General features: G+C 47.1%; 1 protein-coding gene across 1 annotated transcript; it reads left to right on the top strand.

Moving 5' to 3' along the window:
• Positions 1–5704: 5704 nt before the first annotated feature.
• On the top strand, positions 5705–10533 carry LOC119315702. Its single transcript, XM_037590221.1, has 5 exons — positions 5705–5867; positions 5965–6078; positions 6182–6244; positions 7011–7051; positions 10525–10533. Exons 1-5 carry the CDS (start codon positions 5705–5707, stop codon positions 10531–10533), a joined length of 390 nt encoding a protein of 129 aa, XP_037446118.1.
• The last annotated feature ends 3244 nt before the right edge of the window (positions 10534–13777 follow it).

The raw sequence follows: 13777 nt of genomic DNA, 5'->3' as shown, positions 1-13777 counted from the left end.
GTGTTGCAGCCCAACACCCCTCCAAAGTGGCCCAAAACCTAGCTAAACCTCCTCCATCATCTCGGTCATTCAATCACGATCGCGTGGCCGCAAACCGCACCTCATTTGGACTCTCCTAGATCCCTCTACCTATAAATATGTGATCCCCTCCGAAATATTCGCGGTACAAACCCTAGCCTTCCTCTACCTCGCGCCACCGGACAAAAATCCCCGTCGCCGGACATGTCTGCCCTCCACCTCGCTCCGGCCAATGACGTCGCGCCACGTCGCCCCACCGCCGCCGCCAGCCTATCATGCGCCGCCACCTCACCGTCCTCTCTCTCCCCGCGGCCCTGCGGGCACGAGGCCGGCCCGCCCGGCCCGAGCTGCCCGCGCCCCGCGCCCCGCCACCGCCAGTAGCGCGCGCCGCCGCCACCGCAAGCTCCGGCCGCCGCCTCCGCCCTGCTCCGCCACCGTGCCGCCTTCTCCACCCTCGCCGGCCGCCGCTCCGCCGCGCGGGCTCCTCGCCGGCGCCGCCATCCGCGCCCAGGCGCCCCTCCGCCTCCTCGCCCTTAGCCGGCGCCGTCCTCGGCCCTCCTCCGGCGAGCTTGACCTCCCCCGGCGACCCCGTCCTCCTCACCGGCGAGTTCTCCGACGAGCAGCCCTGGCTGTCCTCGGTTTCCGCGCCCCAGATTCAGATCCATTTTTGAGGTTGACCCCGAGATATTTCTAAGTCCCAGTTATTTTATGCATTTTTCATGTCATCATATCTCTGCACCCGTGGCCCCGATTTGTGCGTGTAGCATATCGATATGTTGGTCTCGACGAGTACATCGTTTCATCTCATTGCATCATTTTCATTTTAGCTCATCTTGATGCCGAAATGCTGTTGGAAAATGGCTATGTGATGATAGTTTCAGATCTGTTTCAGCAAATGCACCTTTGTCATTTTTGCCATGATTAATGTGTGCATGCTATGATCCTAAGCTCTACATGTGTTTTGAAATATGCCATGTCATCTTTACAGGGGTGTATGCCATGTATTTTTGTGATCTTCGTGGTGTCTAGCACAAGCATGCAAAGTAGCTTACTCAATGTTGCTAATTTCACGGACTTAGAATTTTACTAAGTCATTGTCCTGCTGTAATTTTTATGCCATATGTTCATGTTGATTCCTAGTAATTTTTATACATGGATCAGTAAGGATTTTTTGTAGATATTGTGGTGCTCTATCCATCCATGTATTTGTTTGCATTTATGGAGCACCCTAGCTTGAGTCAATCGAGCTCTACTTTTGCTATAAAATGTTCTTGGCAGATTGTTAACATGTTTAGCGATTTTGCCGAGCTTGTTGTTGTAGATCCGTGCATGTTATGTTGTTGTTCTTGCCATGTCTAACTTCTATGCCATGTCTACTTGCTGGGTATATGCTTAGTTTGTCATGCAATGCCTCGTAGTGAGTGCATCGAGCTCGTAAATATGCCTACTTGTTAACTGTTTTGCCATGCTTCAGTTTTTCACTAAGTCTGAATTTGTTTATGTTTTTGCCATGTTCGCATGCTTGCAATTATATTTTATAATCTCTTTTGGCTTATGGTCACTAAGGAACTTTTGTTATATGCTTTGATTAGCTTCATGCCATGCCTTGCTTTTCCATGATATGTTCCTGTAGCATATGGTTTTCATGCTCTAAACATTGCTTCCTGATGTTAAATTCCTGACTTGTTGATAATTTCACAAGTCTTAGACCTGTTATCTTTTGCACTTTTGCCATGCTTGTTTGAGCTTGCTATTGAGTGAATCAGCCATAGCTCAGTGTTCATATTTTGTCAAGCATCATGAGTGGATCCCTGCCATGTATTTTGTTGCTACGTTTGAGTGATGTAGCATATTTATCTTGATGCATTTAGTTGGTCACTTGCTGATTATCGCAGACCGGTGCCATATTTGTTGTGCTTGCCATTTCCAAACCGTGCATCCGTTTCTGGTGATCTTTATATCGATTTCGACCGAAATAAACTCCTATTTCTAGTGCCACTCTTGGATTTCCAAGTTGAGGCCAGGTTCAATCATTCCTTTCCAAATCATGCATATGCACCGCATACCGTATCCCACATATCATGCCTTGTTTATGTGTTGGTTGTTTACTATGTTCTGTGCTTCTTTCCGGTGTTGCTTCTTCGGGTTGGTTCCGATAACATTGTTTTTGTGAGGATCTGTTCGGCTACGTCCGTTTTTCTTCTTCATGGACTCATTCTTCTTCCTTGCGGGATCTCAGGCAAGATGACCATACCCTCGAAATCACTTCTATCTTTGCTTGCTAGATGCTCGCTCTTTTGCTATAACTATGCTACGATACCTACCGCTTGCTTATCATGCCTCCCAAATGGCCATGTCAAACCTCTAACCCACCTTGTCCTAGCAAACCGTTGTTTGCCTATGTTACCGCTTTGATCAGCCCCTTTTATAGCGTTATTAGTTGCAGGTGAAGATGAAGTTTGTTCCTTGTTGGAACATGGATGTGTTGTTCCTTGTTGGAACATGATTATATGTTGGGATATCACAATATCTCTTATTTATATTAATGCACCTATATACTTGGTAAAGGGTGGAAGGCTCGGCCTTATGCCTGGTGTTTTGTTCCACTCTTGCCGCCCTAGTTTCCGTCATACCAGTGTTATGTTCCTTGATTTTGCGTTCCTTACGCGGTTGGGTGATAATGGGAACCCCTTGACAGTTCGTATTGAATAAAACTCCTCCAGCAAGGCCCAACATTGGTTTTACCATTTGCCATCGAGCCTTTTCTTTCCCTTGAGTCGGTCGGCTCAAGGGTCATCTTTATTAAACCCCCAGGCCAGTGCTCCTCTAAGTGTTGGTCCAACCTGTCAGCCGCCGGTGACCACCAGGGGCAACTCTGGGTTGGCCTACCGGAAGTTTGGACAATCCGGTGTGCCTGAGAACGAGATATGTAGAGCTCCTATCGGGATTTGTCGGCACATCCGGGCGGCTTTGCTGGTCTTGTTTTATCTTGTCGAAATGTCTTGTAACCGGGATTCCGAGTCTAATCGGGTCTTCCCGCTAGAAGGAATATCCTTCGTTGACCGTGAGAGCTTGTGATGGGCTAAGTTGGGACACCCCTGCAGGGATTTGAACTTTTGAAAGCCGTGCCCACGGTTATGGGCAGATGGGAATTTGTTAATGTCCGGTTGTAGAAAACCTGAAACTTATCTTTATTAAAATACATCAACCGCGTGTGTAACCGTGATGGTCTCTTCTCGGTGGAGTCCAGGAAGTGAACACGGTGTTGGAGTAATGCTTGACGTAGGTTGTTCTATGATCACTTCTTGATCATAGTTTCTCGATCGTGCTTTTGCCTTCTCTTCTCGCTCTCATTTGTGTATGTTAGCCACCATATATGCTAGTCACTTGCTGCAGCTCCACCTCATACCATTACCCTTCCTATAAGCTTAAATAGTCTTGATCGCGAGCATGTGAGATTGCTGAGTCCCCGTGACTCACAGATACTTCCAAACCAGTTTCAGGTGCCGATGATGATATCGTGCAGGTGACGCAAACGAGCTCAAGGAGGAGCTTGATGAAGATCGTGTTCGTAGTCTTGTTTCGTTTCCAGTTGATCAGTAGTGGAGTCCAGTTGGGGTCGATTGGGGATCTGTTTGGCATTTGGTGTAGTCTTCTTTCATTTTGGTTCCGTAGTCGGACCTTGATTGTATTTGGATGTTGTAATGCTTTATTCTTGTATTGTGTGACGTGGCGATTGTAAGCTAACTATGTATCCCTTTTCCGTATGTATTACATGGGTTGTGTGAAGATTACCTCACTTGCGACATTGCTTTCAATGCGGTTATGACTCTAAGTCGTGCTTCGACACATGGGAGTTATAGCCGGTCACCCATCCTGACACTACTCCAAGCAGAGCACGCTTAACTTTGGAGTTCTGTCCGAATGGGCTCCCGGAAAAGAAGGAATTCCTTATTGATATGAGTAGTCTATCATCCCTAATAAGCCAGGCCATCACATACACCCCCACTCAGAGGAACCAATGTCCTCGTCGGGCCACAGGAACGTTCCCTCTTGGCACAACCGTCTGTGCATCCAGTCCGGTACATGTGCCATGACATGTGCCACGACGGGTCACAAACGTCATGAACAACATGACCGCGCACCTGTCCACAACCATCCGTGTAACCGCGAGGGTCGGCTCTGATACCAATTTGTAACACCCCGGACACACTCGCCGGTGGTCGTTACTCCTGGCGGGATCTAGACTAGCCCCACAGATTAATACTAGTCTTTTCTGCGCACTTTGTCCTCACTCATGCGCACCTGGGAGCAACTTCCCGGTCGGTCACCCATCCTGACACTACTCCAAGCTGAGCACGCTTAACTTTGGAGTTCTGTCCGAATGGGCTCCCGAAAAAGAAGGAATTCCTTATTGATATGAGTAGTCTATCATCCCTAATAAGCCAGGCCATCACACCGGCACTATCAGCCATGAGGCTGGTTACCAACAAACCCGAGGGAGAGTCCATCTAGCACTCCAACACCTCCAGCGTGCACGCATGTTTTGCACAAAGGTGGGCCGGAACGTTGGCATGTCTCTAAGAGTAACTGCGCTATCAAAGAGCGTGGAGTACGACGCGAGTTGCATAAGAAGTATTCTAAGTTTCCAGCAAGAATGTAAGCAAATCGCCGTGTGTGCCCTGTGCCGCGTCGCGTTTCTTCTTCTTCTTGTTTCCTTGCCCGATGTGATGCGTCTAGTGGATGGTGGGTTGATTTGTCCTTTGACAGAGCGAGACTGGGGCTGGGCCGGGCTCTCTCGATCGTGCCGCGTGTGCCGTGAAGACTTTCACCCACAAAAAAAGAAAGGGTCCAAATAACTGCCACACATGTGGCGTCGATAGGAACCCGCCCGCACGCCTCGTGCGGCATAGATGGGGATCGGCCCGCACGACCACGTCCGAGCGCACAAAAGCACGGCCCGCACGTCCGGTGTGTGGCAACCCCGCACGCACTGCCCCGTCCGGGCCAGAAGACCGGCTGCCCGCACGACCCAGCCGATCCACGCCTCCGATCCATCCCCTCTCTCGTACGCCGCCATCGTCCCCCACCTCTCGAACCCCGACATCCGTCGCCGGCCATCCCTGGTTGCCATGGCAACCAGGGCAGATCCGTAGGGCGCTCCGACCCCAAACCACACCCTAACCCTTCCCATCCCCAGCCGCCCACTCCAATCCAGCCCTCCAAATACGATCAACTAAAACCAGGTGAAAATTCTCGATCTCGTCCTTCCCTCTCATCCTTAAGGCTGAAAATCTCCCGATCTTGTACTGGGTCCATACTATAGGGGTAGAACACTGCATGGTTCGGTGTATATTCGCAATTGCCAGGCAGAATACACCAGATCTGCCATGTACTACGTTTGAGGTTAACTTAGGTGCCTAGTTTAGGCACTTAAGTAGTTGGGTATGAAAATGGATGAGTAGGTATCCCTAAAAAAGGGCAGGAAGGACGATTTTTTCAATGAAGAGGGTGGGAAAAAATAATTGCCACTTGTGTGTAACGACAGTTGCCGCTTGTGTATGATGACAATTGCCACCTATTTTGACCTGTTGCTTGCCATCCCTATCTTCCATGTGCAAGCAGCAGAAGAATACAAATTCTTGTGGATTATTGATGCCTTTTTGATCATCCAGTGATTGAGAACATGTCGGAAAAGAATCTAGACGCGGAAAGGATGAATCGCGAAGGTGGCGCTGATGCTTGGGGTTCTCAAAGGCCAGAAACACCGCCTTGGGATGCAGCAGAGTATAGTCAACTCATCTCTGCAGGGCCGTTGCTGTCACTACTAGAACAGTATGCAGGCGTAGGTATGATGCATGGTAACAAAAAGAAGAGAGCAGTTGCCAACTTCGCAACGATGAAGATGACATTCTACTTATGTCCTACACTCCCATTTTTTTGTAGGTTCTTATGACCAAAACACTCTCAGGGGGGCCCCATGGCAAGTTCAGTCACAAGGCACTAACACTGACATATTTACGGGCAACCAACCTCAACTAGCTAGTATGGCTAATCAAGGTAATGCAAAACCAAAAAAAACACATACTGCTGTGGACGTGAAAAATGGACATGCAAAAAAACTGGCAAGAGGACTCACGAGTTATCACGGGTGAAAATGCAGGGCCTTCATGCAGCCCGTGGCATCAGCCAGCACCCATGTACCTGCCATCGACGTCATACACAGGTCAGTCCATAAAAAAAGTGAAGTTGCGGATGTTCAATTAGCAGAAGGGGCATAGTTGGCAGCTCCAAATTGCCATGACTGGACTTCTACAATTGCCATGAATTTAAAACTACATTTGCCATCCCTGGACAACTATTGTTGCTATCAGTGGACACTTGCAGTTGCCATGGAGAAACAACTGCAGTTGCCATGCCAGAGCAACTACAGTTGCCATGTCATCGCAACTGCAGTTGCCATGGAGGAACAACTGCGGTTGCCATGCCGATGCAACTATAGTTGCCATGCCAGTAAAACTGCAGTTGCCACATCAGGGGCGACTGCAGTTGCCGTGCTAGCACAAACTACAAATTGCCATGAATTGACCAACCACTACTATGCTTACAGCGTATTACGCTGGTGGTGACACGGCAATCGTCCCGTGGCAAGCTTCACAAATTGCAGGTGGAGCATGACATTTTGGTGTCACAGACCACACAAGATGGCCAAATGCAGCACAACAAGGTAAGGAAAAAAATTGAACCACAAAAAACATCACTACATTTGTTGTTTGTAGTTTTTTGTAGGCAAAATAATAGTTGCCATGTTTGTTGAACAGTACCTGCCATGACTGGACACCTACAGCTGCCACACATGTCCACACGCAGTCTCACGGCTTGCTGTTTGAAAAAATGTCGTGCCAAATCAATCGAAGATGGTGTGATCCGTTGTGGTACACATCTTATTCAACCAAAAAATCTTACTCTCGTGCTTGTTTTTTCTATTACAGAACCTACAACTACAGTGAACAGCGGTGCGGGGACATCTACTGCGGGGAGCTCTGAGCGCACGGAAGACACGTTCCACCAGCCAGCAGACTGTCATGCCGCAAACAATTTCGAGTCAGAGTCGGGAATGCCAATCATTCCAGCAATGCCGACGAGCACCCCTTTGAACACAAGCACTAGAAACACTCGAGTAGATGGAACTGCCGCCGATACTGAAGCGAATGATGAAACTGACGACGACGCACAAGAGGATGAAGATGGTGGGCAATCCGAGATCGTGGTACCTCAGCCACCATACATTGGGCAGAGATTTGGATCGTTCGTAGAAGCAAAGGAATACTACCAGGCATACGCAAAGTTCCATGGATTTGCGGTCAACACCGAGTACCATAGGAAAATTAAGAAAACTAATGAGTACAGCAGAGGTGAGATGAGGTGCCACAAGGCACGGAGGAACAAGAAGGGGAAAGGTGTTGCGCCTGTCGTTCCGGAACGAAAGAGAGGCATCATTCTCAAGACGGGGTGCCCTGTCCGGTGTAAGCTAAAAGTAGATGGAGCAACATGGGTGGTCAATGAGTATTTTGACGAGCACAACCACAAACTCATAAAGAAGTTCGACCTGGTGAAATTTCTGACCGCCCACAGAGGGTTCACCCCCGTCGAGAGGAAATTCGTAAAGCTGCTACATGATTGTAACGTCGGTCCATCAAGAATGGTACAGATACTATCTCTCATCCACAGCAAAAAGGGGACTCTGAGTAGCATGCCGTACATACCAGCTGACGTCACAAACCTACAGGCCAAGTACCGTAGAGAGAGCAAGTTGGCAGACATAGAGGCCACAATAGCCTACTTCGATGCGAAAGCAAAGGAAGATCCAGATTTCTTCTACAGGATAAGGTTGGACGATGAGGACCGTGTCAGGAACATGTATTGGGTGGATGGTGCTGCAAGGAGAGCCTACAAACATTTCCGAGATTGCATTTCATTCGACGCGACGTACCTCACCAATATGTACAAGATGCCATGCGCTCCATTCATAGGAATAAATAACCACAATCAGTCGTTGCAGTTCGGATGCGGCCTCATCCGGAACGAAGACACAGATGGGTACGTTTGGCTGTTCAAGACCTTCTTAGAGTGCATGTATGGACTTGCTCCGATGAACATAATAACGGACCAAGATTTCAGCATGCGTGCAGGCATAGAGGAGGTCTTTCCATTGGCAGTGCACAGGCACTGCAGGTGGCACATTATAAAGAAGGCTGAGGAGACGCTAGGACCGTTCTTTGCCGACCGTCCAGAGCTGCACAAGGCATTCGAGCTGTGCGTGGACCACAGCTTGACGGTGGAGGAGTTTGAAAGGAGCTGGATGGCCATGACTGAAACACATCAAGTCCAGGACAACGAGACTCTTGTTAGCCTATGGGACAAGCGAATGTACTGGGTGCCGGCCTACTTCATGCAGTGCGTCTTCCCCTTTCTGCAGACTACGCAGCGCAGCGAGGGGTTCAATGCTGTTTTAAAGCGGTACGTCAGCCCTGGCAACTCATTGCTACAGTTTGCCAAGCAGTACACAGCTTTGCAACAAAAAATTCTGGGATCTGAGCTACAAGAAGCGACCACAGCCCTAAAGCAGCCAAAATTGCTAACGTATTTACCGATGGAGAGGCAAATGAGCAAGATATACACCAACAAGATCTTTAACAAGTAAGTCAGTTGCATTACAGTCTTATTTGCATAAAAAGCACCAAGTCAGTAGGGGCCTTATAGAGTGCAATGCAGTTGCCATGACATGCATCTGCCATGTTTAATGAAATACTGTTTGCCATGCTTACTCAGATGCAGTTGCCATGTTAAAATGAAAATTTTGTTTTGGCATACTTGCTCGGGTGCATTTCCCTTGTTGAATGAAGTGCAGTTGCCATGTTTTATGCGCTGTGCTTCCATTGGAGCATGTTGGCATGCAAATGCCAATGTCAAAAAATGCTAAAAAAATGTTATATTGGCGGCACATATGCTGAAATGCAGTTGCCATGTTTAATGAAATGCATCTGCCCTTTTTATTTGAAATGCAATTGACATGTTTACTCAGCTGTATATGCCATGTTTAATAAAAATGCAGTTGCCATGTTTTATGCAATGTGCTTCCATTGGGGAATGTTGGTGTGGAAATGACGATATCCAGTTGAAAATGTACTGCAATTGCCATGTATGTTGTAATGCATTTGCCATGTGTAGTGTACTGCATTTGCCATGTTCAACGTAATATATTTGCCATGTTCAATGAACTATGTTTGCCATGTTCAAACAAAATGTATTTCTATTTCCATGACAACATAAGGGTGTACAAGAAAAAGATCGCACGAAAGTTTAACAGAAAACACACAAAACCTGCAGATTCCAGGAAGAAATAAAGCGTGCCAGCATGTTCACGGCTTTCCGGGTGGACGAACATACGTTCAAGGTGTGTTCTATTTTGGGCATGTCAGATTCAGAACCTGAAGACGCGGACAAAGGAAGGAACTACTTCGTCAGAGCCTCGATAGGCGAAGGCGAGTACTACTGCCAATGCTGCAAATTCTACGGGACGGCATTGTGTGCTGTCACATACTAAAAGTCATGGACATGAACGCTGTGACACGCATGCCCCGCCATTTCATAAGGAGGCGATGGACTTGGGACGCTGATAACGCGTTGGCGCCACAGACAACACACGCAGTTCTGGCTGTGCATGACGAGAGACCTGAGTCAACCATGGAAGCCGTGAGGCACGTTGTGCTGACAAAGAACTATGCTGAGCTAATTGATGAAGCGTGCAAGAGTGATGACACAGCGAGAGTCGCAGAAAAACACAGGAAGGCACTGAAAAGAGAGCTTGATGAGATCAAAAAAAGGAAAGCCGAGGAAGCCTTACACCGGTTCCCCCGCACATCAAGTGTGCCTTCATCCACGGGGCCATCGTCTGAAAACTCGGAGATAGGATCTGGAACAGCAAGCACACAAACCCAGGTCAGGAACCCACCCCGTTCCATCACAAAGGGTCGTCCGAGAGAGATAAGGTACAAGTCGGGACTGGAGATTCAAGCAAAACACAAGAAAACGAAGAAAGGGGCGGGCAATCAATGAGCAAAAATTGGGGCGCTGCGACATGGTCCATGTGGACATTTTGTTTTGTACCCCTATACGATGGGATTTTTTTTAATTGGGAGAATGACTCTTGAGGGGGGACAGAAGTAGAAGGAAAATTCATTGAATGGATAAATGCATTTGCCATGTTATGGGTACTTAATCTGCCATGTTATGTGTAGTTAATCTGCCATGCTATTTTATACCAAATATGCCATGCTATTTTATACTAGATAAGCCATGCTATTTTATACTAAATATGCCATGCTACTTTATACTAAATATGCCATGTTAGTTGTACTGGATCTGCCATGTTATTTGTACTGGATTTGCCATGTAAGTTGTACTGGATCTGCCATGTTATTTATGATGTATCTGCCATGTTAGCTGTACTGAAAATTTCTGGATGCTTTTTGTAATGACTCTGCATGGCATATATCCCCATGACAAAATACGATGCGGTTTAGAAGCACATAGTGTTTTGTGTGCAATGTATGGGAAAACAAGTTGAAAAAAAGCGTAAACGTGCATAAACCGCAGCAAAGGTTATGGCTACATGATAAACCTACCCAATGCTAGCCGGTGCAATTAGCGATGAAAAAGAACAAGCAAAACAGCCAAAAATGAAAAAATGACGATGACTTTCACTAACCATGTCTGTTGAACTACATTTGCCATCTTTTTTTTGAAAACATCGCAGACGCATTCAAAACAGCAAAAAACAATGCTAGAAACGACGAAACCACTGTCGTAATGATAAACATAAAAACAGATCTGATGTAACGCCTAAAATAGGTTCACGTCCACACATGTATTACAGAAAACACTAAAAATGTCGCTAACACGCCACCATTACATAGTAGGCTACACGAGGTTGCAGTCATAACGTAGCACACAAAACATAGTTTTCGACAAAGAATAGAGAGATAGTACCTTACATTCCTCAACAACAGAATGTAAGGTGTGCGTCTGGTGTGTAACGCCACGTGATCACTTGTACTTCTTGATGACTTGCTTGACAGCTTCCTCCACGAACTCGCGTGCTCCGGACCGCTTGTTGAAATCTTCATTCGTCAGCCAGTTCCATGTGCAGATTTTTCAGAGCTCAACGACCGTTGCATCTGTGATAGCGGGGACAATTCTGCCTTCCCACTTTGCAAAGTATTCCAGCGCGTGAAAGCCACAGTCTGTCCTGCACGAGGAAAAAAAGTTCAGGTGAACACGCAAAAATGGACAGCTGCAGCAAAGATGGACTTCAGTTCAGATGTGTCGACAAAAAGAGGGGGTGGATTGATGTAAAAATGGCACATGAAGGAGCAGGTTAAAAGAAATTATGTGTTCCCTTGCTTCACAGTCGCCACATACTCAGTCGGGAAATGCCTGATCTGGACCTTTGAATGTTCGTAGTGACGGTTCCAAGTCTCTTTGAGGTTCTTGATGAATAATTCGGCATGCGTAGTAAGGTCTGCATCAGCTTCCGAACGGATTGAATCAAGCACCTCGATATGTTGGTTCTTCAGGTCAAGACAGACCGCATAGTGGTGACCACACTTGTCATGTCGGTCGTGTGGTGCAAGCTCCTGGAACATGGGGAACATGACCTGCATTTAAAAAAGTGAAGAAATGAGATACAAAGTTCACATGAAAGAACAACAGAGGGACAAAAAAATTAGAATCACGTAGAATGTTTGATTATGGGTGGGAGTAGTTGAAAAGAAAGTTGCCGTCCATTGTATGAACAAAATGAGCCATGTATTTTACTATCAAGTTGCCACATAGTTTGCATGGGGATACAAAAAATCAAGAAGTCAGTGTGCACGGCAACTGTTGCCACATGAAAACTTCTGCCACACAAACACAAGTACAGGTTCTGGCAAAAAACCACGCATGTGAAAAAACGGTGCAGACAGGAAAGGAGTACTCACATATTTCTTCAGTGTGAGCTTGAAGTCACCGTGTTGTGCAAAATTGTTCCTCAGGATTTTGTGGTGGAAGTCACCATCCCATATTTTGCAGGTCACACTGTAATGCATGATTATCTTTTCGGCGCATACATCGGTGTGATTGTTGATGTAGTCGATCCCGCATGCAACTACATTCGTCAACATTTTTCCGTTTGGCCTCACGGACTCGGCAAGATCACCCAGGTCGACGTACGTCGCTCCGCACTGAATGACTTTCGTTCTGTCCAAACATGAGGTGTATGAAAACGATATAGCATGGAAGAATCATGCCTACTAAGTAAAAAAAAATATGAAAGAACTAAAACGTAAGCGGACCATTTATAAAAAGTACGAAGTAGATAAATGGTAAAAAAGAGCAAGCAAGATGAGAGATTATGGGGTATGGTAATTTACGCTTTCAGCTCCTTCATGTGCTTGCTGTTGGTCCTCGCATTTCCAAAACGCTTGACGATATCGTACAGCTGGGTCTGTTCCTTAGTGGCACTGAATTCGGGCTCGTAGTCTTCCGCGGGGGGTGGGTGAACTACCCTCTGCTGCCTCACAGGACCAGGGGTGACACTCCTAATGGTATCCTCAGATACCGTATCTGCAGGCACATTGGAACTTGATTGCCCTTGCCCTCGTGAGGAACTCCTCTGCAATGCTGTCTCCTCGATCATGCGGTAAACTTCATCAAGTGACGGTGAAATCTCCTCAGGGGTGGCTGCAATGAATATAAAAAAAGTGGGTTAGGATACATATAAAATCCAAAAACAGATGGATTGTGAGGAAGTAAAGGTCCATGATGTGATTTGTAGGTAGAAAAAGTGGGGCAGTTGCCATGGGTGGTCCAACTACAGTCGCTATGACATAGCAAATACAATTGCCATGTAGTTGCACTGTAGTTGCCACCTAGTTGTACTTTAGGTACCATGTCACAGCAACTGCAGTTGCCATGTTGCGTGTCGGCTCCACTTGCCATGTGAATGCCGTATGAAAAAATGCAACATGGTAGAAAAAATGCAGGTGGCATGATGTGGCAAATCCAGTTGCCATGTGTACTGAACTGTATTTGCCATGTGACAGCAACTACAGTTGCCATGTTGAAATAACTTCAGTTGCCACGTGCTTGCCCAAATGTCAAACGCAGCATGGCAGCAAGAAAAAAACGTAGGTGACATGGTGCATCAAATCCAGTTGCCATGTCGTCACATGGCAGTTGCCGTCACAAGTGAGGACCCCCAAAGAATGCGATTGGGACAAAAGTCAAACTACAAACATGTATACAAGAAAATCGTAAGTGCGTGATGAGTGTACCTTGCACAATTGGCTCTGCGAACTTGACAGCCTTCCTGCCCTCGACCATTGGCTGCGCCATCATTGCGGGCATGCCTCCTGGGAAAGCAAAGGCAACTGGTATAGGATCGTGCACCACCGGTTGATCTTGACTGACGCGGAGGCTGAAGGTCGGTGGAGTAAAGGCCATTGGGTGCCTCTCATTCCTACTGGCCGGACCACGAACGACTTTCGGGGCAGAATCCAAGGGTGAAAGATCGACAAACATATCTGAATCGGCCGCTACAAAATGATCGACCTTATTTGCAGGGCGGGGCGTGTTGTCAGCGGTCTCAGCCGCAGCTTTCATGACAATCTTCTTGTTTGGACTGTAGGGGACACCGACATTGACTGGGAGCCTG

This window comes from Triticum dicoccoides, chromosome 6A, assembly GCF_002162155.2.
Source record: "Triticum dicoccoides isolate Atlit2015 ecotype Zavitan chromosome 6A, WEW_v2.0, whole genome shotgun sequence".
Classification (NCBI taxonomy): Eukaryota; Viridiplantae; Streptophyta; class Magnoliopsida; order Poales; family Poaceae; genus Triticum; species Triticum dicoccoides.
The sequence above is the reverse complement of the archived record's forward strand: the minus strand, read 5'-3'. Positions and strand labels throughout refer to the sequence as shown.